General features: G+C 29.5%; 4 protein-coding genes and 2 long non-coding RNA genes across 6 annotated transcripts; 4 read left to right on the forward strand and 2 right to left on the reverse strand.

The window, feature by feature from the left end:
* Nucleotides 1-4,058: 4,058 nt before the first annotated feature.
* On the forward strand, nucleotides 4,059-6,438 carry LOC103863905 (cyclic dof factor 2). The gene is made up of 2 exons (XM_009141663.3): nucleotides 4,059-4,600; nucleotides 5,074-6,438. Exons 1-2 carry the CDS (start codon nucleotides 4,394-4,396, stop codon nucleotides 6,202-6,204), a joined length of 1,338 nt encoding a protein of 445 aa, XP_009139911.2. The 5' UTR covers nucleotides 4,059-4,393; the 3' UTR covers nucleotides 6,205-6,438.
* A 519-nt stretch (nucleotides 6,439-6,957) lies between these two features.
* Nucleotides 6,958-12,037, reverse strand: LOC117133582. The gene is made up of 2 exons (XR_004457459.1): nucleotides 8,334-12,037; nucleotides 6,958-7,660 (listed from the first exon to the last, which is right to left on the reverse strand). It is a non-coding gene; the product is annotated as an uncharacterized LOC117133582 (long non-coding RNA).
* A 6,521-nt stretch (nucleotides 12,038-18,558) lies between these two features.
* Nucleotides 18,559-19,565, forward strand: LOC103863906 (probable calcium-binding protein CML46). The gene has a single exon (XM_009141664.3). It carries the CDS (start codon nucleotides 18,785-18,787, stop codon nucleotides 19,382-19,384), a length of 600 nt encoding a protein of 199 aa, XP_009139912.1. The 5' UTR covers nucleotides 18,559-18,784; the 3' UTR covers nucleotides 19,385-19,565.
* Nucleotides 19,566-19,813: 248 nt separating this feature from the next.
* On the forward strand, nucleotides 19,814-22,012 carry LOC103863909. The gene is made up of 4 exons (XM_009141666.3): nucleotides 19,814-20,957; nucleotides 21,089-21,327; nucleotides 21,416-21,564; nucleotides 21,644-22,012. Exons 1-4 carry the CDS (start codon nucleotides 20,788-20,790, stop codon nucleotides 21,878-21,880), a joined length of 795 nt encoding a protein of 264 aa, XP_009139914.1. The 5' UTR covers nucleotides 19,814-20,787; the 3' UTR covers nucleotides 21,881-22,012.
* Nucleotides 21,960-23,552, reverse strand: LOC103863908 (transcription factor MYB54). Its single transcript, XM_009141665.3, has 3 exons — nucleotides 22,956-23,552; nucleotides 22,549-22,851; nucleotides 21,960-22,408 (listed from the first exon to the last, which is right to left on the reverse strand). The coding sequence occupies exons 1-3, from the start codon at nucleotides 23,296-23,298 to the stop codon at nucleotides 22,083-22,085; spliced, it is 972 nt and encodes a 323-aa protein (XP_009139913.1). The 5' UTR covers nucleotides 23,299-23,552; the 3' UTR covers nucleotides 21,960-22,082.
* LOC117133580 lies at nucleotides 23,438-26,372 on the forward strand. The gene is made up of 2 exons (XR_004457457.1): nucleotides 23,438-23,675; nucleotides 23,784-26,372. It is a non-coding gene; the product is annotated as an uncharacterized LOC117133580 (long non-coding RNA).
* Nucleotides 26,373-26,857: the final 485 nt, after the last annotated feature.

The following is a 26,857-nucleotide window of genomic DNA, read 5'->3' on the forward strand; positions in this document are numbered from 1 at the left end:
AAGAGCGAGAAAACCAAGTTTTAGAACACTGTATTTATAGATAAAGATAATTCAAATATTACTAGTTTTGTCTTTAAAACGCATTAAATTGTACAGACTTGTAAAATAAGTAATAAAAAAAGAAAAAAAGTGTTGAAAAAGTAAAAATCTAACAATAATAAAAAGGGAATATGGTGCAAGGAGAAGCATGCCACATAGGATTAAAAAATTAGCCAATCAGGGAGAAGTTATTTAACATGTAATCAGAAAATCAATAATATTGGGCTTCTTTCTATGGTGTTAAACTATTGGATAATACAATCTATGGTGTTAATCTATCCAGCCCACTTGAGTAGCCCTAACCTCCAACTTGATGGCAACTTCGATCGACTTCCCCTCAGCACTTCGTCTTCTCCGCTTCGACTTCTTGCAACCTCCGTTCTCACGATCCCACTTCTTATCAATCAATAGTTTTGTAAACTTCACTCTTTATGAATTCGTTTCGTATCCCTCTCTCTCTCTCTCTCTGTCATCTATTATATATTGTTTTTTCTTTCCTTGCTACAAACCATAACCCAAGAACCTACTCAAATCAAGCTCAAGCATGGCCATGAAACCAAACAGCAAGTCCCATGTCTCCCCCGCCAATGATCAGGAAGTTATGTTCTTCAAAGATATCACCGATCCCCACGAAACTCAGTTACGCCACCGTCTAATCCATTTCTGGGAGGCTCGAAACCCAGTACAAAAGACACTTATTGGTCTGGAAACGCTACTCATCGACGAACAGGTTCGTGAGCTCTCCAAAATGTAGTTTCCACTGATTTTATTTTGAATCTTATGTTTACATCCTCTGCAGGGAACTAGCTAATTGTGATCTCAAATCTCAAAAATCTCAAAGGTGACCTCTACAGTAAGCTCTTCAAATTTTCAAATCATCTCTGAGTTACATTGTTTTATGATTGGATGTATTTTTTAGCCTTTCTTCCTGCTTAGATACATAAATCTCGATTCTTTTTACGGTAAAGTAATTAGTTCAAGTTTTTAGATTTTTGGTTTGACTTAATACTATTTATAATCACTTTCTGACGTAACTCTTGGAAGAGCCACCTGTTGATGAATGAAATTAGGTTTTTAATGTTAACTAGCACAACTTATTAACCTTTGCCCTTGGATTTTGTTAAGCATCAAAGCGTAGCTTAGTATAAATAGGATTTGTTGTCTATGTCAAGTGAATGTGTGTTTCAATTTCATGTGGTGATAAAATATTAGACATTTTATTTTGGAGCCATCTAACTTATACTCTTTCGTGAACAATGTAATAGATGAGAGGACTAAAAGGACGTGTGACAGTGCTAAGCCAGAGAAAGCCAAACGCCCAAAATGCGGGAATTAGAGCTTCCACTCATCTTCTCAGAGACTGTATGGTTCATTGCTGTTTAAGTCTTTGTTTTTCAGTTTAATTATTGACTCATGCTTTCCTTTCAGTTTGCACCTTTCAGAGTTTTTTTTTTCCGGTTGCGAACAGTTAATCTACTTTGACTACACTTTTTAAAATGGTATGTGATGATTAGTTTCTTCATCATTACTCTGCTTTGTTTATTTATAAACTCATTGCCATTCAGGTAGCCAAAGAATGATTTCTTCTGTGATCAAATTTAGTTGTTATAAAATGGTACTGCTGTTGTTAGTTTTACACTTGAGTGAAAATGATACTTCCGTTGTTAGCCTTGCACTGGAGTGGTTCCTTCTGTGAGATCTTCTTCAGAATTACTCTTCTTTCAAAAGAAAAAAAAAGTTTATAAACTGATATCACAGTATCCTGTTTGCAATGATAACTTCTCAATTACTATACTGTCTGATCCATTTCTGGATAAACATAATTTGTTTTTTGAAAGCTCACAAATTTTAAAGAAAATGCTCATGCTCATGCATTGCTTGGTATTTATACATTGATCACATGGTCACTCATTATGACATGTTTGACCAAAACAAATGAGATTCTTTTCGTCTGTTTTTCGCATTTAGCCTATAATTTTCTAGGATATATAGTTTTAATTCATTTGTTTATCAAAGAAATGTCATAAGCACTTTATTTTTTTCATTACATATTCTTGGATTGAGAAATATTTCTGATTTTTGGTAATATGGCTATCCCCCTTTCAATTCTATACAGATTTATGCAAAAAAGATATTTCTAGCCTTTGAAATATCTCACACACATATTCCAAATAAACCTGATTTTATAGTATTAAAAGTAAAATCAATTAGCATTCAGAGTTATCCACATAGAATTAGAAATAACCGATTAGATATGTTTACTCAGCAAAAAAAAAGAAAGAAAAAAGATATGTTTACTCAACTTTGTAATTTCATTTTAATAACAGTAGAGGTTCCATATCTTTCAAACAAAATGAAAATCGACATAAATACTAAACTAAAAACATTTAAATTTTTAAATTTAGACTATATTTGGAAACTAAACATCAAAGTTTAACTAACACAAAAATATGTCTTAAATGTAAAAATTTTTAAAAACATTTACGTCAAAATAAAGTTAAATCAATTTCTCAAAAAACAAAAGTAAATTAACATATATTATTTTAATAAAATATTAAAATATGACAAACTTCCATATGAATAAAATTGATTTAAGAGTTAAAAAAAACAACTAAAAGAGAAGATGTCTTAGAAAGACATAAATCTTCTAAGCAATCATATTTGTCAAATAAAATATAAATTAGTATAAAAGACTATTATTATAAAAGTGACCTAAAATTTAGATTGATATTTATTTATTCTACCTCTTAAAAAATTTAACATAAAAAATATTTTAGATAAATTTTAGAAATAGTAAAACTTCCATATCATTTTAAAAAATGGAAATAAATATCTAAATTAAAAAATATTTAAAAGGTACTAAATTGATATTAGAATGAGATTATGTAAATCAACATAATAATTAAACTACCATGAAGAAAAAAATTATATCTTAAAAGTGATAAAATTCTTAAAAACCATATCTGTCAATAAAACATCATAAATATATATTTTTTTTTAAATTATAAGATGAAAAATTATGAATGTAATAATTTTTTAAAAGCTTTTGATTATGCTTAGTAAGTCGCATATGTTCTATCAATATACTGTCTAGATTTGTCTATCATTTATTTAAAATGTTCTACCAAATAAGTTTGTGTAAAAATAAATTTACATTAGAGAATCACCAATTAATGCATTTTGAGAAGTCTTTACAATTTCTGAAAGATTTATAATTTGCTTCTACCTATTCCAGCTCATCTTACGTTTGTTCAATAATCAACTTAAGAATGATGAAAATATGTCTCTACTCTCTACTCTAACGTACAATCAATATTGTAAGGTTATTACTTTTTTACACAATATCGATGACTAATATATCTGCATATGTATAATACAATCTATCCAAAGTACTTTTGTGTAGTATCTAAACATGGAACCATGCATATTGTATCTCTTACGAATTTATTATTTTTAAAATAAATAACTATTTATAAGATAATAAATACTAAACAAATTTTAATATTAAAAATAAACTATAGCTTCAAAATTTAAAGATTTATTGAATATTTTTTATTAATCATAAAAATTTACAGATTTAAATATTTTAGATGATTACACATTTATGAAAATATATGTATTTATATGAAATGAAGGTTATTTACCTACTATTGAAAACAATAATTTTAAAAATAACATGATGTATGAACAAATATAATGTATTTGAAATTTTAACAAATTTTAACATGGTTACTAAAAAGATTAATAGAAACTTTAATTATTTCTAAATATAAAATATATTTTAAATAGAAATTATTGATATTCCTAACAAAATTTTATAATTTTTCAAAACATTCACTCTGATTTATCAAAAATTATATCAAAACAAATAAATGATATAATATAAACACAAAATAAACTTAATTTATTGTTATATTAAACTATAAGATTTGAGTTATATTTAAAATTAAAATTAAGTATATTTTATGTGCAAATAAACCGCGCGTAGCGCGGTAAAATCTCTAGTGAAACGAAAAGCCAAAAAGAGAGAGGAAAAAGAAAAAGAGATGCCTTTTTATATAAAAAAAAGTCTACAAAAACTTGTGGCTCAGAATCATCACGTGTAATGACATGGCACTCTGGGCGAATCAAAAGGTTGTACAATTCGCAAGATCACAGCAAAACTGTAATCTTTTTTCTCGCAAAGACCAAAAAGAGAGATAAAAAGAAATAAACAAATCGAGAAAGAAAGAGAAAAAACTCAGACAACCACCGAAACACAAGACAGTCGTTTCTCTCTCTCTCTCTCTCTCTCTCTCTCTTTCTTCTCTCTGTCTTCTCAAAAGTTTCCGCTTTTTTTTCTCGAAGAAGATTGATGTCTGATCCGGCGATTAAGCTGTTTGGGAAGACGATTCCTTTACCGGAGCTTCTTGGTGGTGATTTAACAGAGCATCAAGACCAGAATCCTGTTCGGTTATCAGATTCGTGTACCGGAGACGATGAAGAGATGGGTGATTCCGGTTTAGCAGAAGGAGGAGGAGGAGGAGATGATGGTGGTTGTGGAGATAGCGAGAGTCAACAGGTAACGTTTTTTTGGATTTGTGAGTCGATTTTGAAGAGTACCCATGATTTATTTCATGGAAATGACCGATGGGTTCATGTTAGATTAATCAAAATCATAACTTTATAAAAATAAAAAAAGGGATCTTGTGTTTATGTTGAACTAGGCTTTTGTTCATTCGATATTCTTTCCTCAAATGAGTTCTTGATATTTGGTTTGCTGAAGAACTTTTAGGGTTTACGCCGTTCTACTCATTTCGAAGGAGATTAAAATCGTTAGCTTCTCTGGTTCTGTTGATTTCAGAAGCCTTAAACTTTTAATGAGTTAGTTATTCAATATGTCAGTAACTAGATCTGGAAAACTCCAGGATCTGTGTTCTGGTTTCTGAAAACATTTAATTTCAGTGTAGTTCTGTGTTTAACTTCACTATTTGCTGTTTATTTGATATTAAACAACATTGTTAGCATACTAATTGATTTTTATGATTATCTCAGGAAGAAAAAGATACAGAGTGTGGGGAAGAGTCATTGTGCAATGAATCTAGTAACGTTGGTGGTGCGGCATCGAGTATAATAACTGAGAAAACGGAAACTACTAAAGCTGCAAAGACGGATGAAGAGACATCACAGAACGGTGGGACTTGCTCCCAAGAAGGGAAGCTAAAGAAACCCGACAAGATTCTGCCTTGCCCGCGATGCAACAGCATGGAGACCAAGTTCTGTTACTACAACAACTACAACGTTAACCAACCTCGCCATTTCTGCAAGAAATGCCAGAGGTATTGGACAGCTGGAGGAACCATGAGGAACGTTCCCGTCGGTGCTGGGAGACGCAAGAACAAGAACCCTGCTTCTCATTTTAACCGTCACGTAACCATAACGTCTGCGGAAGCTATGCAGAAGGCGGCGGCGGCAAGAACCGCTGATAATGGCACCAGTCTCCTGACTTTCGGCTCTGACTCAGTCCTATGTGAATCCATGGCTTCAGGGTTGAATCTTGCTGACAAGTCAATGCTGAAGAAGACAGAAGCTAATGCAGGCTTGAAGATTACGGTTCCTTTAAACCCGTCAAAGGAACAGGCCGGGACAATCAGCCCGTTACCATGCTTTCCAGGACCACCGCCGCCGCCACCACCAACTTGGCCGTACGCTTGGAACGGTGTTTCATGGACGGCTGTACCGTTTTACCCTCCGCCCGCTTACTGGAGCTATCCGGGTGTTTCACCGGGGACATGGAACAGCATCGCCTGGGTGCCACAACCCACTTCACCATCTGCTGGGTCCGGTCCAAACTCTCCAACACTTGGTAAACATTCACGCGACGAGAGCGTTGCTGAACCAGGGACCGTTCTTGAAGAAACCGAGTCACCACTTGGTAGAGAGAAAAGCAAACCCGAGAGATGCCTTTGGGTTCCCAAGACGCTGAGGATCGATGATCCAGAGGAGGCCGCTAAAAGTTCGATATGGGAGACACTAGGGATCAAGAAGGACGAAAAGGCAGACACTTTCGGAGCTTTCAGGTCACCGAACAAAGAAAAAAACAGTCTTTCTCAAGGAAGACGACCAGAGTTGCAAGCGAATCCTGCTGCTCTTTCTAGGTCAGCAAACTTCCATGAAAGCTCATAAGATGATGGATTTGATTGTTTAGGGTTCAGTCTTGTGTTCCAAGAAAAACAAGCGGGTCCTTTTGTATATATTATGGTTGACATAGCGAGGGAGAATTTAGTTTTTGGGTTGCAGAGTGAATGTTTGTTGGTGTATCATAAATGGGAAAGCCCCGAAACTGTAGTTAAATAAATCTTGTAAGATTTGCTATTTTCCATTAAGATTTACGATTTGTTTAGTAAGCTTAAAATCTAATTTATGCCCCATCATTGACTACTGTGTGTTACAGATAAAGCAAATATCCTAAAATGCAAATACATGTTGATCATGACTTTTAGTTTAGCCAAAGAAAGAAGACTTGAAGGTGTTCGGTTAAAGGAACCTCGCTTTCTGATTAAATGGCTTTTTCAAAATGCTCAAGAGTGTTCACATAGAATTTGAGACGAGTTGAAGGATCTTTCTTTAAAGCATTTTGGAAAATGATAAAAGAAAAATGAGCTTCTTTATTTTTGATTCCTCTAAAGTAGCTCATAAAAATTTTGGTAGGTATTTTCATCTTCAACTATTCCAACTTCCAGATATGAAACTTTTCTTCCAACTATAATATTAACTAGAGCACGGATATTTATTTTTACTTTTTATATAAATGAATATTATTTAAGCCTTTATTGGTTTATATTTTAAATATTTATCATATTTTATATTTTTTATAAACACAACAATCAAATAGTTTTGTAAAAAATGGTGACCCATGTCCATACTAAACTTTCGACAAATATTGATCTATTGATATGTTTGAGTAATATTTCTTTTAACATGAAATTGTTTTTCAAATGTAATAAGAATTTAAATATTTTGATCAAATATGGGGAATATGGTGGAGATTTAGATACATTAGAAAAGAATATTTGGTTATAAACATAACAGTGTTTCATAAGTAATTCAAAGATATTTAAATTTTAATATTAATTTTTTTTTTGAAAAAAATTAATAGTAACCGAATGGTTAAACATATGTTTTAGAAAATTTTGAAATATATATAATCTTAGGCGAGATATAATTATATTAAAAATAATATTCAGTTACAAATATTTCATATTGTTCTATAAGTAGTTTAAAAATATTTAAATCTTTGCATATATAGATTTTATTGTTCAAAATAATTAATGATAAGTTAAACATATATTTTTGAAATATTCATCATATTGTTTAATATCCAATTTAAACTTGAATTTTGTTCAAAAATAATTAATGGTAACATTATCCAAGTTTAATATTGTTAAGATCGATTTTAAATTTGAATATTCCCAAAAACTAGCTAATTTGTTTTAGGAAATATATTAAATACGAAAATTAAGCTAAATTTAATTTAGGAAATGGTTTAGTGAATAGGAAAAGACAATAATGATTACTTAAAGATATGTTCATTTAATTACTTCAGTAGCATACCATTGTAAAAAAATATGAAAACTTAGGGCTGGGCAAAAAACCCGGATCCGAAGAACCGAATCGAATCCGATCCAAAAAAGTAATACCAAACCCGAACCAAAATTGATTAAATATCTGAATGGGTTCAAAATTTTAGTATCTAAAGAATCGAAACCGAACCCGATCCGAACCGAAGTATCTCGGATACCCGAATGTAACCGAAATCGATCTATATACCTAAATATATTACTTATTTTAGATTTAATATATATGAAAAACATTCAGAATATATAAGATACTTTTAATTTGTCTAAAATACTTGAAAATATACATAAATAGTCAAAAGTAAATGTCTAAAATATATTCAAAACACCAAAATGCTTGAAATATCTATTGATTTTCTATCCAAATATTCAAATCAAACTAATTTATATGTTAATTTTAAGTATTTTGACATATATTATTATACAAATTTATATGTAATATATTTTTTTTTGTTTTATAGATTTTGAGAAATTTTAAGCATATAATGAATATTAATTTTTTTTTAAATCTAATGGGTTATCCGAACCCAGACCTAACCCGCAAAGATCCGAACAGAACCCGAACCAAAATTTAGAAATACCCGAATGGGTCTGAAATCTTTAAACCCAAAATCCTGAAACCCGATTAGATCCGAATCAAACCCGAATGTGTACCCGAACGCCCACCCCTAAAAAAACTTATAGGTATTAACCATACTTCTATTTTAATAATAGAGATTGGTGTATCAGGTCAATCTCATCTTTAGTTATCATGTTGTGTAAAACATACATTTAGGAATCACATTTATATTTTCCAAAAACAAAAACATATACTTTCACAAGAGTAACTGGAGAATTCATAGAACACATTCCACGTCTTTTCTACATGCTAAAAAGAAAAGGTAACAATCAAACATCAATAGTGATCAAGATCTTTTAAGGGAAACATACAATAAAAACTCCATAAATTAATAACGTTATTTTTTAATATTTTATTAATTTAACGAATTATTAATTTAAAGATTTTTTTAATTGATATATTTGTAAATATATATATTTATGTAAAATAAAAAGAATAACTGCTTTTACGGTGTTGTATACTCACTATATGTAATATATTCAAATTTATCTTCTTTATTTAAGATTATTTGTTGTATCGAGATATGTAATATACAATTTATAAAAGGTTTTAGATGTAGTCTAATAAAATAACATACGAATGTTAAAAATAGTTAAAAAGCGATTTCATTGGGAATAAATATAAAAAGTATAATACTTTGTTTATATATTTATATAAACTTCACATAATAATTATTAATTTATGATTATAGTGTGACCATGTATTTTTAAAGGTGTTTCAAAATTTTATTATCTTATCAAATTGTAATACACTTAAAACCGGCCCAACTCCAAATCTGAAGAATTTTTTAGTTTATCATAATTAATTTATCGAATATCACTGTACAATTTTTGAAACAATTAAAGAAGACAACTACATAATAGAAACACCAATTAGAGATTCAAAATAGAATAACTTAAAGTGGAGAACAATGTTTATTTTGAGATTTGACTCAAGACCAAAGATTCATATATCTATTCATGTTCAACAAACACAAATTTTACATAAAAGGGTTAGACCGTAGTTTCATATATTTGGGTTTTTTTTAAACATCAAACGGTTATTCGGTTACTTAAAGAATCATACATCTGTTCATATTAAACAAACACAGATTTTACATAAAAGGATTACACAACATCAAAGTCAAGAAACTTATTTGCATCTACTTCAATTGGCCTAGTGATCTTAGACAATATGGAGATGGTTTAATTGATTATTCAGTCATTCTTTTTTTTTCGTGTGTCAACGATTTTTCAGTCATTCTAATCAATATTATGATAAGTTTATTTCATGTGAGGTTTTTAAAAACTGTACTATATTATTTTTTTTAAAAATCGGTACAATTTATGTATTCTTTATGTTATTGCTTGTTATGTTTTATATATATCATTATTGAACTTAAATTTAAATTGAACTGTTTAAAAAACTTTTATTTATACTTATATTTGAAATATAATCTTTGTATAAGCATTAAACAATTATTTAAAAAATAATGATATATTATAAAAAATTTGTTTATGCATACAGTGAAGTTCTTAAAAGAATTATAGGGATCAAACAAGTAATAAAATGAGGATATAAGACTTAGATAGAGTGTCCACGTAGACGAATATAATCGGCCAATGAAAAACTATATTTTTGTCATGTCACCTCTCTATTTGTTTTTACAAAATGATCCTTTAACTATTTACTTAAACAATTGTAACCGAAAATAGTTTTTTAGTGAAATATATTATTTATATAAATATAATTATAGTTTTTATTTACATAATAGTTTGTAAAGAAATATTTAGTGTAAATAGTATCATAATTTTATAAAATACTAAAATAAATTGGGTTGATTTTCAACTTTCACAAATAAAAAGTATTATTTATAAACTTAGAAAAGAATATATCAAGAATATTCTTTTTCAGGAGAGAAAATAGAAAAATACATCAGAGACAAATCTATCTCTTCAATTATGAAATTCCTTTATTTTAGAAAAAAAAAAGTTAGAGGAATACATTGGAGATGGTCTAAGGCATGGCCGACGTAAATGATCGACATTAAGATTTCAGTTTTTATGATTCTTACTATTCTAATGTTTCAATATAATTTGAATATTCCCTTTTTGCTTTATAATATAATGGTTTAAAAGTATTTTTTGTTTTACTATATAAATTATTTTTATATTTCAATGTAACTTTATACTTATTGGATATTGTGTAGCCAATTAAATTATGTAAATTACTGTGTAATTGATTAAATTTATATATTAAATGACAGTTTTCTAAAGTAATAACTTTTAAATATTACAAATTTTAATTAAAAATAGAGGATATAAGCATCAGATAGAGTGTCCACGTAGGCGAAAATAATTGGCCTATGAAAAACTATATCTTTGCCATGTGACCTCCTCGATTTATTTTTACAAAATGATCCTTTACCTTTTTTACTTAAACAATTATAACCGAAAATATTTTTTTAGTGAAATATATTATTTATATAAATATAATTATATTATTTATTTACATAATAGTATGTAAAGAAATATTTAGTGTAAATAATATCATATTTTATAAAATACTAAAATAAATTGGGCTGGTTTTCAACTTTCTCAAATAAAAAATATTATTTGTAAACTTATAAAATAATATATCAAGAATATTCCTTTTTAGGAGAGAAAATAGAAAATACATGACAGACAAATCCATCTCTAATATGTAATTCCTCTATTTTAGAAAAAAATAATAGAGGAATATATTGGAGATGGTCTAAGGCATGGCCGACGTAAATGATCGACGTTGAGATTTCAGCTTTTCTGATTTTTACTATTCTAATGTTTCAATATAATTTGAATATTTCCTTTGTTTTATAATATAATGATTTAAAAGTATTTTTTGTTTCACTATATAAATTGTTTTTATATTTCAATGTAACTTTATATTTATTGGATATTTTATGGCTATTATGTAAATTACTGTGTAATTGATTAAATTTATATATATATTAAATGACAGTTTTCTAGAGTAATAACTTTTAAATATTACAAATTTTAATTAAAACTTATTACATTTTGAAACAGATAGAGTAATCTATAAACTAACTCTATATAGATATGAAGACAAATTTGTAAAGTGGTCCCACCTTGAATTTTTGTCATTCTGTGCATTCATAATTGGAAGGAGATAATCAACATCTAATATTATGTTACTCTTAGTATATTAGAAATGGTCGAACCGTAAACCAATTAAGGATGATGTAAAGAAGACATAAAGATGTATTTCGAGTTATCACAAATATATAATCAATTGACAACAAATTAATTATGTCCAGCGTAGGACAAGAGAGAAGAGTTTTCATACCTTCTAATATTATAATATCTCACTATATTATTGGCTAAATCAGTTTTCTTTAACACAAGTATTCACTCTATTCTTGGAGTTTAACCTTTTCTATCTGATGATATTTGTAGTTTGATCTCCAAAAAAAACGGTCAAACTGTACATTATAATTGGAAAAAGCAAACAAACAAAAATCAACCGAAGACTTTTAAGGTATATGAAACAAAAACTCGAAATAACAATTCTCTACAATTAAAGAATAAGGCAATAAAATTATAAAAATACAAAATAAAACAAAAAATATACACAAAAAGAAAAATTTAGTAAAATAAAATCATAATATAATTTCCATAATTGATAGTGTTCAGTTACACTAAAAAGTCTAAATTTACAGCATGCACAGTTTTATTTACATCTTTAAACCTATTATCTAATTAAAATGATTCTAAAAAAAGTGCCAGCAAGAAAATTTAGAAAATATACGATAAAATATAATACATAACGTTAAAAATACATTATCACTAATCACTAAAAATCATGTTAGTAGTAATAAAAATGAAATGACAACACATTAATTAAAACCATAGAACGACACGCAACAAGGTGTTATTAAATATAAAAACTATAAATTAAATATGCTCAACGCAAACACACATAAAAATAAGACATCATATTTGGATATATTTAAATAGATAATTTTAAATATATTATATTCTTGATAATTTTAAAATTACTTAAAAAGAAACTAAATTATAAAAAATTAATATACAAATAAAACTAAAGCAATATTTTGTAACGTCAAAATAATAAATGAATAAAAATATATTATGTTAATAAAATAGATTTTAGATTTTAAAGACTTCTAATTCATGTAATATTACAAAATTCAAAATTTGTTTATTACAATTAATATTTTACCATTATATATATTAAAATAATATTTTAGATCGATATTTACTGTCAGTTTTCAACTATTACACGTAAAAAATATTATTAAGTACGTTTTTTTAAAGGGGATTTTATATTTTAAGTAGGTTATTGGAGTACTTTTTCATTTCGTGAATTTATTCGAGATGAGATTCCGATTTTTAAACTAAGATAGTTTATTTTCTATACATAATTATATATTTTTTTATATAACTCTAAAATCTCGGACTTGATTCTTCATATTTTATTAGTTAATTGTGTTACATATAATACAAATACTTACTTCAAACTAAAATATATATAAAAAAATCAAATTTAAAAATTAGTTATATATAATTTAATATACAAAAATTCACATACAAATAAAAATTATAAATGTAAAAAATTTAAATATATTATCCGCGTGTAGTGCGGAGAAAGAATCTAGTTATTAATAAAAAAATTCAACATCATGATAAATCTATGAACAGTGATTCTTTAAATATACTGTAATAATGTTCATAAGCTCATTTTCATTTTAAATGAGGTACTATTTGAGAGAGGTTCTATTCATTTTCTTATATGTTTTTCTCTCACTTGGATGTATCATTAGTAGGCCTGAGATTTTTATCCGAGATTCGATCCGGATCCGCCCCGAAAATCTGGATATCCGGAGGGGACGAATCCGGATCCGGATAGTAAAATGTTGGATCCGTCAAAGCCGGATATATCTTGATTTTTTAGTCCGGATATTCGGATCCGTAAGTTTTATTAATAACTATTTAAAAAATAGTAATATATTTATATAAAAACTAACTTTATTTAATATATTTTTATTCTTATTATAGTATATGTAAATTTCATGTAAATTTTGTAATATTATACATAGAAATAATTAAAAAAATATATATTTTTTTTATTTTTGAATTATTTTAATATTTTATATATATTAATATTTTTTATTTATCAATTTTAAAGATCCAAATCCGGATCTGGATATCCGCTGGATATTACAATTTTTAGAAGGATATCCGACATCCGAATATCCGAGTATCCCGGATCCGGATAAGGATAGTAAAATTATGGATCTGATAAGGATCCCGATATCTGAAAATTACCTGAATACTCAATCCGTCTCGGACCTAATCATTAGAAATGTTCTAGAAAAGTCTTTTGATATTTCAGTTACAAAAAAAAAAAAAGTCTTTTGATATGTACTATGCTGCAGTAACAAAGGGTTGGTTTTCTCAGTTAACGTAATTTTTGGGAGATAAAGGTTATGTATTATCTAACGTATAAAAATATACCAGTTTGAAACAACCCTCACTGAATATTTTTTCAAACAAAAACAACCCTCACGGAATATAAAAATCAGCTCAGTCGAAAAGAACTAAGAATATTTCTAACAATGAATCTTATCTGAGACTGATCCTCAAAATAAAAGTAAGGTGATTAAGTGAATACTCCAAAAAGAACGTCAAATACATTTTTAATTTTTTTTTTTTGAATTTTACATTTTATATCAATTTTATTAAACATAAAAAGAAGCACTAAAATTTTTATAAATAAATAATCAATACACACTAAAAATGTAAAACAGAATATTTGTGATTCATAGATGAATATTTTAATTTTACGAAGTGAGTAAATCTTTAATTTTTTAAAATAAAATGTCTCGACTAGAGAAATATTTACGAAATTACATATACATAATATTTTTATTTTATATTAATAATTTTTATTTTTATTGTAATATATTTATATATTTTGCATTAATAATATGTATATATATATGAAATATTTAAGTGAAATATAATAATAAAGATTAAAGTGATATAGAAATTAATATTACCTGAAGTATATGTAAGTTACATAATTATAACTTATAAAGTTATAATTAAATAATATTTTTAGGTTTTGAATAGTAAAACCTTAAATTTGAAGTTTCAATAATCAGAACCAAATTTGATGGTTTGAATGTTTGTTTAAAAGCCAAAAACCTCAAAATTTGGAAGTTTGGAAGTTTGAAAGCTTCATAGTAATGTTTAATGAACGAACATTTTTATATGATATCAGAACAAGAAGTAGGACGTTAATTTAATAACGTTTGTGGAAAAACGCAAGTGAAAAAGAAAGCCACTCACTATATAATTTCCAGGAAACTTACTTAGGAAATTAGTTGCAACTGTTATATTAAATCGTTTTTGTCCTTTTCATTCCCCATTAAGAGAGTGATAGATTATTCATAGATTAATTGTTTTCAATCTTATGAATGAATCCGCCAAATAATTCTGAGACCAAGCTGGTACAGCGCGGCGGTCGTGGAGTGCGGGGAACAGGATGAGGACGTGGAAGGGAACACTGCTTATGCTGTGACTTGTACTGACAGTAGAAAAAATCAGATTACACAACTGATTCAACCTCATGCAAGCTCAGCGATCATTGACACATGCGCTGATGCGCTTCACACATGACATAAGACTTGTATCTCTCTCTTGATGGATGTCGCTGGCATTGTTTCCTCGCCTGATAAATTCCCTAATGGGAATGCATATAGAGCAACGAAGCGTGGTTCACAGTAACTACACTCTGATTATGTGCTCCACAATGTGTTGTTTGTCCCGTAATTCTATTGTACACTAATTTCCGTTGCAAAATTGTTGAAACAAACCGGATGGTTAGCAATCTTTACTGAATGTGATGGTTTTTGCAGGATCATTTTTACAAACACTTTGATCGTAGCGGATGAAGAGCGTGAGGGAGTGTACTATTTTACCAGGGTCTTGGCAGCTCGGGCTCATAAAGTTTCAAAGAGGGTCACATCTACTTGAGCTTTGTGGAAAATGTAGACTAGAACATCCTTCTACTTGTGTTTTTATCTTTTTTACCAGATTGTGATCATTCCTTTACTGCTCTTGATATATGTAAGAATATTTTGTAGATGCGCTGGATGGCGTTGTACACATTACACATATATGCTGTAACATTGTTTATCATAACAAAAGGAAATATGGAAAATTTCAGAACACAAAAGGGAGTTTGTATAGTTTGCATTCTTGCATAAAAATGTTCCAGACGTTTTTTCATTTCAGACAAAGAATAATTTGTAAAATAATGTCTAAAACTAGTATCTTAAAACCCGAACTGAACGACACGGTAGGAACACGATGAAACGAGACGTGAATTTTGGTTACCTATAATATCTTCTCTAGAAGTACCATTTTTATCTACTATTTAAAAGTCTACTAGGACCATTTCATTAATCACATAACTAGATCTGGTCCCGCCCGACCGGGCGGGTGTTTTTTTTCTGTTTACTTAATGTAATTAAAATTTTTTACACCATTATATAATATATCAAAATTTTAATACAAATAATGACAAAAATACATCACATAATACAAATATTGCTGTAACATAATTTGATCACACGGTGGCAACAAAATTGATCATACTGTGATAAGGTAATTTAATTTGGACCACATTTCTATTGAAAACCATTAAAATATGATGAAATAAAGAATTATGAGTTAGTATGATATATGAAATAGATAAATAAGGTATAACTTTTACGGAAATTAATTTATTCAAAGGCTATGAATAAAATCATCATCCTTTAACAAAATCATTATCCTCTTGATTGATATCACGATGTATGTTTGTTGTTGTTTCTTCGTTTCCATTAGATAAAGAATGTGAAATATTGGTAATACCATCCAAGACAGAACGTGGGGGCTTTCTTCTTGTTCAAAAAAGGATGATTTTGTTTTTCATAATCATATATTTTTAACTTTTGAAAATTTGATAAATTTAATTGTTTATACTTATTATGTTATAGATTCATATGTTTTTCAGGTTTGATTTCGGTGTGTCTTGTTCAATATGATTAGCCATCATTTTTAAACTATGAGATTGTGTTTTTCTTTTATTGTATTTTTATTTAGTTTATTTGGTAAATTAAATAGTAAAGTATCGGAGGTTTAAGTATATTTGGGGTTTTATTAAATTAAATTATAAATATTTTATTTAAAAGTTGAATATAAAGTTCAAATATTTTATTGAAATTTTTGAAAACAAATACATTATTTAGACAAACCAAAAATAATAATGAAACTAAGTTACAAAAAAACATTCAAAAATAGGAAAAGATGATTTTGCTCAAAGTCTACTTTATAAAATTCAAAAAAAAAATACAAATATTATAGAACTAACAGTTTCATCAGCTAAAACCATTTGTAATGTTTCATCAGCGTAAATGGTAAAAGAATGTGTAGAATGGGTTTGTACTCGGGTAGAATATATAGTAGAGGGACAATACCCTAGTTGAGAATAAATATCTTTGCTTATTTTGCAAGACATATTAGGCAAAATAAATGAAAAGAATATTTTGTTGATTCTGTTTATTGTTTTTGAAATTATGGTAAAATCTTAATGGTTATGATTTGAAATAGGAAATGATAAGATCTTGTGCTTGTTCCGCAAGTGTGTGGGTCAATTTTTTTAACGCAATACAAAACCCTAAAGTTGAGGAAATATCTTAACCACCCTCGCAAGGCATCTCTTGTTTGCATTAATATGTAGAATACTTTGTTTATTGTGTGTTATTGTGAAACTAACAAAATAGGAGAGAGTAAGATTATATTGGTGAAATTCGAATATTGTGTTTATTGTTTAGTAGTTATGGATCAAATTTTATATATATCTTCTTTGTTCCGAAATTGAAGGGGAAATCTTGTTTAGAAACAAATTAGTAGATTCCGCAAATGTTTCTATTTTTTTTCCGAAATCTAAGTAGAAGATTGTTGGGGGAGGGAAAAAGATTTTCAATTCAAAAATATTAGATTTTAATTAATAATAATGATTATTAATTATTTGGACATATAGAAGTCAGTGGAATATTTCAATATAATAAGGTGGTTACAAATAAGCTACATACACCACCGTGAAATAAAGTGAATTGAAATTGTTCAAACTCATATGAAAATCATTGTTAGTTTTTCTTAGTTTAATTTCTTATAAAGCTTATATAATTTGATGTTCGTGCAGGTTACGTAAGCTAAGGATGGGACTCATATGATGACAAAAAAAGAGGATGGGACTCATATAATAAGGAATGTTACAGTGTTGATCTTGCAGGGGAATTATTTATGCTTGTTCCTTTATTTAATAATATGTAATTGTTTGAGTTATTAATAATATGTTTCTTTCTTTTGTAGTTTGTTTGAGTTATTTTAGGAAAACAATTAATATGTGGAAAAGACAATCATTTTTAATGTAAGATTAATTTAATTCTCAATGGCATTTGAATGTAAATATTGTGTAACTTTTAGGGTTATTTTTTATGGGTACTTCTCTTTTAATAATAGAGATATGACATAATAATTAATAGGAATATTAATAATATATTAATTTTAACTATAGATTTGAATTTTATTTTCAGTTATAACAAAATCTGTTGAGAAAAATCTAAAAAAATCCTACTAAATTTTTAAATAATTTTTATTAAATATTGTATTAATTAATTTTGTAATTAAATAATATAATTTTTTTATTTAAAAAAATTATCATCTACCACTAAAACGGGTTCAAATTTATTAATCATGTCAACTTTTTTTTATACAAATGAAGTTATTAACATATGTTAAAAATTTATTTCTACAGCTATATATTTTCAAAAATCATATGTTGAAGAATATTTTTTATTTGATTATTTCAAATTATGAAAACTCAAAAACGTAATAAAAAAGGTAAAATGTATAAAACAAATCCTTATATTAATAAAGTAATAAGAAACCTAAACAATAAAATTAAAGAGTTATAAAATACATAACACTAAGATATAAATTGTATATTTAAATTTATATAATAATATCAAAATTAAATATTTATAAGATAAAAATATACCCGCACGATGTGCGGGATAAACTCTAGTATTTAAGTATTTACAATCATACTTTTAAAATATGGTTTCAATTAGTTGGTACACATGACTATAAAATGAGTAGTAAACTGACCAAACTTTCCTTCAAATAAGTCCAAAAAAATGGTACAGAAGAAATTTCCTCTCAACTTACTTATTCTTTTCTTAGACTTAAGTTTCTATGTAAGTTTCCTCTTTCCCTTTCCTTCCCCACCTCTTATTCCAACTGCAACTTCCTCACTTTTGCCTCTCCACCAAAGCTCTGTCCAAATTGACTTATTCATCATGTATATATATATAAACCTTATGAAACCTCATATCTCCCACATCTCATCCAAAACATTTATTTCATTCATTTTCTAAGTATAGTCTAAATCTAACATGACTGGAAGCCACTTATATTGTCTTATAACCATGGAGAAGAGTTCCTTGTCCGAATGCAAACACTCTTCTTCTTCTTCTTGTTTCCCTTTGTTTGGTCTGATCGATTTTTTCCTCATCAGTTTTTTAAAATGGGTTTCTCTCGCTCAGATCTTTTTCTCCAGATCTTGTCCTCTTCTTGCACACCAGCAATGTGTTTCCGAGAAGAAGAACAAAGATCTCGAGGTCCAGAGCTCCGTCAAACATGATGATGGTCTTTTCAGAGAAGATGCAGAGATGGTGATGAGAAGCTTAGGACTTCTCACCGACTCAGAAAGCGAGGGACTTCAGAAACGTTACAGTTCGGAGGAGCTTTCGAAGCTGTTTGAAGAGAAAGAGCCGAGCTTGGAGGAAGTGAAGCAGGCTTTTGATGTCTTTGATGAAAACAGAGATGGGTTTCTTGATCCAATAGATTTGAAGAGAGTTTTGACAGTCCTTGGGTTAGAGCAAGGATCTAACCTTGAGAACTGCAGGAGAATGATCAGATCGTTCGACGGAAACAAAGATGGAAGAATCGATTTCTATGGATTTGTGAAATTCATGGAGAATAACTTCTGCTGAAGTCATAGTTTCTTAAGTAATAATCTATCAACTTCTGCACACCTTTTTTTTTTTCAACTTCTTGCTTTAAGATAACGTCTGTTAATATGGTTTTCTCATCACCTTCTTGTAAAAATTATTGAAGTTTAATATCAAAAGCTCATATAGAGCACAAAAACAATGAGATGAGGAATCATTGCCACAGACAATGACATGAATAATCTGTAACAAACAAAAGCCTCACCAGTAATCACAGAAAGAAAATTGAACTAGTTCACACTATTGACACCTAGAAAACAATAACTAAAGAAGTTTAGGTTTAAATCTTCACCAATAAAAATACCACTGACCATAAAAAGATGGAACCGGTTGGAATTGATTTGAGAACTTCGAGATAAGCTTGATTAGTGTCAGTCACCAGATATCCTCGCGGTTTTAGTCACTCTGGCGTTTTCATAAGACCATATGCCACACCTAGCTTTGATTATTCTCTCTCTGCTCGTCGTCTAACCGTAATGGCCTGATCTTTGACAAGACTTACTTCACCTTCGCTTGTAAATCAGCACAATCTCGGCATGTTGATTGTCTTATGAAAGAAACACTTGTTGTTTGGTTTAGTATACGTATCCAGCTTACTCCAGACTCCTTAACAAGCCTCGTCTTCATAAAAGAATGAACTCTCGCCACAATGTCCCACTCTTTTGGACTTGGAATGAATATTAGATAAGAATGTCCTACTTATGCGCTTCCTTCCCTAATCCATGATGTGAGAATCCACTTATCATATTATTCCAAGTAACTATGTCTCTAAATATCATGCCTGAGACGCTTTCCACGCATCCTCCAAGCTACCGCGTTTAGCGTGCATATGAACCAGCGCATTGCCAACCATTACATGGTTCCTATAACCACATTTGCCATACATGTTGATGAGTGCACCACTTGTATCAACATCACATTTGAGACCAAGCCTTACACATTCGGCTATAATCCACACCAAGAAACCACATTTCTCTCAGACATTTAATCGAACAACTTGCCTGCACGAACAGTTTTCCCGCATTTCATATAGAAACTGAGATCAAACGAGCGTGCATCGATTCTCCAGTCCTCAGATAACTTCATTGAGCTCATTCTTTCAAAAGATCGTTAAGCTGATTAAGCCGTGGAAGAGCTTCAACTGGTCTGGATAATAAAGACGCAAGCCTGTTCTGTTTCCACTTTACCAGTCCTTGTTCGAGCACAGACAAGAAGAATAAGCTCTGTTTCACTATAAGATTTCCGGTTTAATTTCGGTTTAAACTTTACGATTTGGTTAGACCGGAAATGAGATTCCGGTATGGAAAGATTTGTAAGAAGATCAAACGCATTTATTTGGAAAATCTTCAAAGATTCTCGATCTTTGATCTTCTTCACTTCAAAGGATGAGTGTGAAGAGAGTAGGGCTTCCATTGATGAATGTCGTTAAGCTTAGAGGAACACCGATTCTGCAGCAGCTGCTTCTAGAAGAAAGGCTTCTTCGATCTTCCTCTGCTAATTGGTGTATCGTTAACGATGGAACCAATCTCCCTAACATCGTCATGGGTTTGTCTGGGTAACCAAAGCTTCTTGTCCTAAAATCTTTACACAGTAGTATGCTTTGGTTAGAATCTCACATTGTAGTTCACAGCTATTGCTAAAGATATGACTTTTGAGAATGTGAAAGTTTTGATCTTTTTTACACAGGAAGCCTTGTGAACTTGTTGAGCTTGAACCCGTTATAAGAGATCAAGTACCGGTGATTAAGCGGTTTACTGGAGGAGGAACTGTGATCGTTGACGAGAACACTCTTTTTGTCAGTTTGATTTGCAATAGAAATGATGTTCCAGATGTCCAGCCTTATCCACGTTCTGTCATGGCTTGGAGTGGTTCCTTGTATAGTCAAGTGTTTAACGGTATTGGTGATTTTCAGCTACGTGAGAACGGTTTGTATGCTGGAGACTGATGAATGTTTCTTTAGTTTTTGTTGTGTTTTTTTTATGTTGACACATTGAAACTTTTTCTGATTTTCAGATTATGTTTTTGGTGATCGTAAGTTTGGTGGGAATGCTCAGTCGATAACGAGGAATAGATGGATTCATCATACGTCCTTTCTATGGGACTATAGTGAGAGTAACATGGCTTACCTTAAGCTTCCTTCAAGAGTGCCTCAGTACCGGCTTGTAAGAAGATTCCTATTTTCTTTTCACTCAAAATAATTAAGTTATTGATCAAAGTCCTACTTCGTTCTGAGTATTTCAGGAAAGAGACCACACAGATTTTGTATGTAGAATGAAGGACTATATTGAAAGAGCTGGGTTTATAGAGAAAACCATAAAGGCTGTGGGAACACAATTCATGTTGAAGGAACTTAGCTTCGATGAGATCGATGATTCTTGCAGAGAGCACTTAGAAACCACTAGACTTCTCACACTGGATGAGCTCAAAGAAACGTTGGCAAAAACAACTCAGAATGAGAGTATTGCTCAAGCTGTTTAAGTGTTTTAATACTCTTGATCCTTTAGCTTTCTGTTTGAGATTCAAGTTTTTGGGTGTGGATAAATGTGGACTTGTGATTAAAACACGAAAAATAGATTGTCTTTCACTGCTTATACAAATGCAACCTTGTTATGTTTAGTGCTTCTTAGAGTCATAATCACATCGATTAAGGTTACAATTAGAAAGCTCTTAATGAGTTTCTTCAAGAAGCTCCAACCCCGAGAAAGTCTATAAACCTTGGGGGTGTAGTGGTCATTGTATTTTCTGCTCCTGATGTTGACAGTGCTGAGGTTGGTGGTGATGATGATGGTTGAGAGTTGGAGAGATACCGTGTAAGTAGTTCCACGGAATCTGCAGGGAAGGTAGAGAAGCCATGTTGATGATGATGATGATGGCCCAAGTACTGCATTGACATGCGCATAGAACAATACTCTTCTAGTAGAAACTGATCTCTGAGGTTAGCACTTTCCTCTTTTGGCATCTTCCAGCTGTAGTTATTGAACTCTGTACTTTCATCACCTACACTTCCTGTAAACCACATAATCAAACCCATGAATTTTATGCATCACAACAACTAAATCCACACAATCAACAGAGATAAAAATCTTCACTATTGAAGATATAAAGAAATGCATGAGATTATCAGAAATTTGTTAGGAGACACAAACCAGGAAACAGGTTGAAGGATGGTAGTAGATGCAGGGGAGTGATTTCATCTGGAGAAGGAGTCTGTCTCTTCCTTGACTTTGAGTAAGAAATTGATTGTTTCCTCAACTTTCTTGCCATGAGAATGTGCCAGTGATTCTTCACTGCATTGTCTGTTCTTCCAGGGAATAGCTTAGCAATCAAAGACCATTTGTTACCAAATGTTCTATGAACTGCAAGTAGCTTCTCTTCTTCCTCTTCACTGAAGGCACTCTTGATAATCCTTGGATCCAGCTGGTTAAACCACCTCAGTCTGCAACTCTTTCCTTCATACACACAGTTCAAAGAAAAAAAAGAGAGGAAGGTTTTAACTTTCAGAAACCTGAAGAGTATACAAGAGAGAAGAGGAATGTAACTGGTTTTTGTTTACCTGTTCTTCCTTGCATCTTCCTTGCAATGTGGTTCCACTTCTTAGGACCAAACACACCCACAAGCTCTTTGAGCTTGAAATCCTCAGAAGGTTTCCAATGACCTCTAGTACAAACCTTAGACAGTTGCTTCTTCTTGTTCTCTTGATGCATCATCTTTCTTTTATTACAGAGCTCTCTTAATGATGATGCATTGTTGTCTCCAAGCCCATTAAATGGTACTCTGCAATGGGAGACGTCACAAGGGTATTTAGGGAATTCCATCCGAGTCTTCTTCAAGTTGTTTTCCTTAAAACCATGTACATAAACCATAATATACATAGACAGACACATGAATACATACATATATGTTTTGTTGTGGTATTATTCGGTGATGGCTATATCTAAAAATGGAAACCTGAGGAGAGAGAAGAAGAAGAGGAAGAAAAGCCACACACGCACACACATCTTTCATGGTTGCTCTCTTCAGAACAGTTTCAGTTCTCTGACAAAGTTTTTTGACTTGTTCCAACATTAATTCTCTATATATTCCCCCACGCTTTACCACATCTATGTATATTGTATATTGTTTTCTTTTTCAACTTTTTAATCATGTTATATATATTTTAATATTTCTTGTTACATGTTTTCTAAGAAAAAGCTGACCATGAAGAAAAATAATAGATAATGTAGTGCATTGTGTGTTTGGCTGATTTATTTTCTAGTGAACATTGAAATCTAAGGTGGTGTTATTGAATTGGGTAATTTAATAGAATTGAGTGGAATTTAAATTCACACCTAAATCTAGTGTTATTGGATTGAGTATTTGGTAAATAGAAACACCTCCTAAGTATCTTACAGATTGTTGGACAAAAAAAGGAAAAAAAAATGTTATAGATCAATGAAGAGAATTTTTTGTAGTGCACTTTTTTTTTTAACATTCTTATCTTTTGTTATTGCCTATCGTTTTTTCGAATATTAGTTTCCAATTTCCAATCATTTGAATATATGAGTTTTATTACGAATCAATGTCGATTTTTTTTCTTAAACCTTGTCGTCTGAATGATAAAGAGGAGAAATCTATGTAAACAGACACTTCTAAAGAAAATGTATAATGAAAATATGAATTGTAATTGTCTTAGAGATATGTGTACTTGTCCTCACTATCCTAAGAATGAAAACTAAATCTTTATAAGAAACTAGAAATGCCTTTTTAGTTTATAAAATCTCAAATTCATTTAAGTTTAGAAAATTGTTTTTTATACAATATTTATGATTTTTTAAGAAAATTAACTTTACATTTTTTTTGGTAGAAAAGTTAACTTGTCTTTACATAAACTCACGAACCCAATTATTATATGTAACGGCAATGCAAATTTAAACATTTCGTCAACTACAATCCAAAATTCAAATTAGCGTTATAACTTTTTCGAAGTGGAATTAAATTATATTCAAACAAAAAAAAACGGTTTTACAATACTACTAAATGGACTCTTAAAAGAAGATAAGAAAGAAAGCGTTTCTAGTGAGGTGTTGTCTTGGCTTTTAAGTAGTTTGACGTTAAACTGCAACCATAGGCTTGATTCATTTGCTTGGTCGCCCATTGATCAACTTAATGTGAGGCGATTACTTGTATTCTTATCGTTGCGTTTGGCAAGGGGCAAAGGTGCCCGAGGATTTTGATTCTACCACTGAGCCCATGCCATATCTGATACAGAGTTAATTAGAATACTAACAGAATATGAATCATGAATGTAGTGGGTTGATAAAAAAAAACTGGTTATGGTTGTGGAGAGATTGAATGAGTTGATCACATGACGTTGTAATAGATTTAAAATGGCTGAGGGTTAGGTGACCCCATAGTCCTGCAATAAAAACACAAACAAAGAATAGATGACCTCTTAGCTCCGGAAAAAAACATAATATGCATCCACTTTACTGTTTCTGATTCCAATACGCATTTATCTTTTACCATCGTCGTTTGCATTCAAACCAATGGCCGAAGATAACTCAACTTGACCCAAGCTTTAGATATGTAAATGACATTTCATTCAATCCAATGGCAAAATATTTGGTTTTAGATACTTGGCTAATCGTTTGGTAAATTATACTTTAAAAACCACATCCGGATTACATATTGGATCACAGAGTTTATCGGTTCGACCGCTGATCCAGTAAATAAAAGCACTGATTTAAATGCAAATATTTTTTTTAACATAAAAATTCTTTCAAATTAATAAAACATCTGTAAAATTGTTAATACAATTTTTCACCACAAAATATTCTGCGTTTTGAAAGTATGGATCAAAATTAAAATCTATTTTCACTATAGTTTTTTAAAATATTTTAAACTAATAAATAATGTAATATTTTAATTATGGTCATTCTTGGTTACTATCATATGGATCATGATTGTTTTTTTTGTTAATTTATCTATATGGTAAAGTAGATTTATTTTAAAGTTAAAAATATTACTATTTTAGTTTATGTGAATATCTTATAATAAAATCTTTAAAATTTTGTATTATAATGTATATATTAATATTTATTGTGCAATATTTTCTATTTTATATTTATTTATAAAATTAGATTTATCTAAATTTATTTTCACTGTAGTAATTATATATATATATAAATATATATATATGAAAATTCATAAGTAATTAAGCATCTAGTTGTCATTCTATCTACCATTTTAGTTGAAACATAAATATAATTTTGTTACCATTAATTGATTGTATGATGTTATGCATGACATTATAAATGAAGTGTTTTGCTTACAATATATTTTCAATTTTTCTCTTTGAAATTTTATGTCTTCTTTATTTTAATAATTTTTATTTATATATCCCATATTTGTTAAATGCAGTATATACTCATGTATTAAATTATTATTTAATATAATTTATTGTTAATGTTTTTAGTTTGCTTAGGTTAAACTCGATTTGAAATTATGTTTCGAGTGAGGAAGATAAACTCGATTTGGAATTTTTCTTAAATGAAATGTTTTTTTCAAAAAATGGCGTTGTATTGGGTATAAGGAATGTTACTCGAGTTTAAGTCTTGACTTATTCGAGTTTTTTAAATGGCCGAGTCAACAAAAAATGAAATTTAAAACGGCAAATATCTAAAAATTGAGAACTATTTTGGCTCAAACATGAGTTGGAGGTTTTTTGGCTTTAATTTTAAAATTTAGGATTTTAATGGCTATTTCCTCTAATTATGTATGATTTTTATTTTTACAATATTTAATGATTTATTTTAGTATTTAACTTTGAGAAAATCATCAACCTAATCATGCTATGTAACGGCAATGCAAACAAACAATATCAGTTATCTAAAATACAAAATTTGAACTAGCATTACAGTTTTGAATGAATATTAAACTATATTCAAACATAAAACTGTTTTAAAATACTAGTTTATATGAATGTTTAAAAGAATAAGAAACTTGAGCGTTTTGAGTGAAAAAGGCTATCTTGGCGTTTTAGTAGTTTTCAAGTAAAACCACATATGTGGACGTTATTCAATTGCTTGGTATTAGGGCTGTTCAATATGGTAAAACCGAACCGTACCGAACCGAAATAGACAATATGGTTTGGTTTTGGTATATACCATATAAATCGAATGGATATAATTTTATAAAAACCGTAGGATTTGGATATGGTTTGGTATATAACCGATTAAACTGAATAAACCGAACAAAACCGATTAAAAGTAGAAACATGTAAATATGTATCTATTTTAAAACAATACATGAAAATCTATTTGTTACATAAGTTAAATTTGTGTTAATAACTATTACCATAATTTTATAGTAATAAAAAACTTTAATTTATAAAACACTTGAACTATAACTAAATAACAATAAATCGCAATTCATACATCTTATTTTCTAAGTTTTTTTTTTGATCTTTTTGATTTA

The sequence above is a fragment of the Brassica rapa genome, chromosome A04 (assembly GCF_000309985.2).
Source record: "Brassica rapa cultivar Chiifu-401-42 chromosome A04, CAAS_Brap_v3.01, whole genome shotgun sequence".
NCBI lineage: Eukaryota > Viridiplantae > Streptophyta > Magnoliopsida > Brassicales > Brassicaceae > Brassica > Brassica rapa.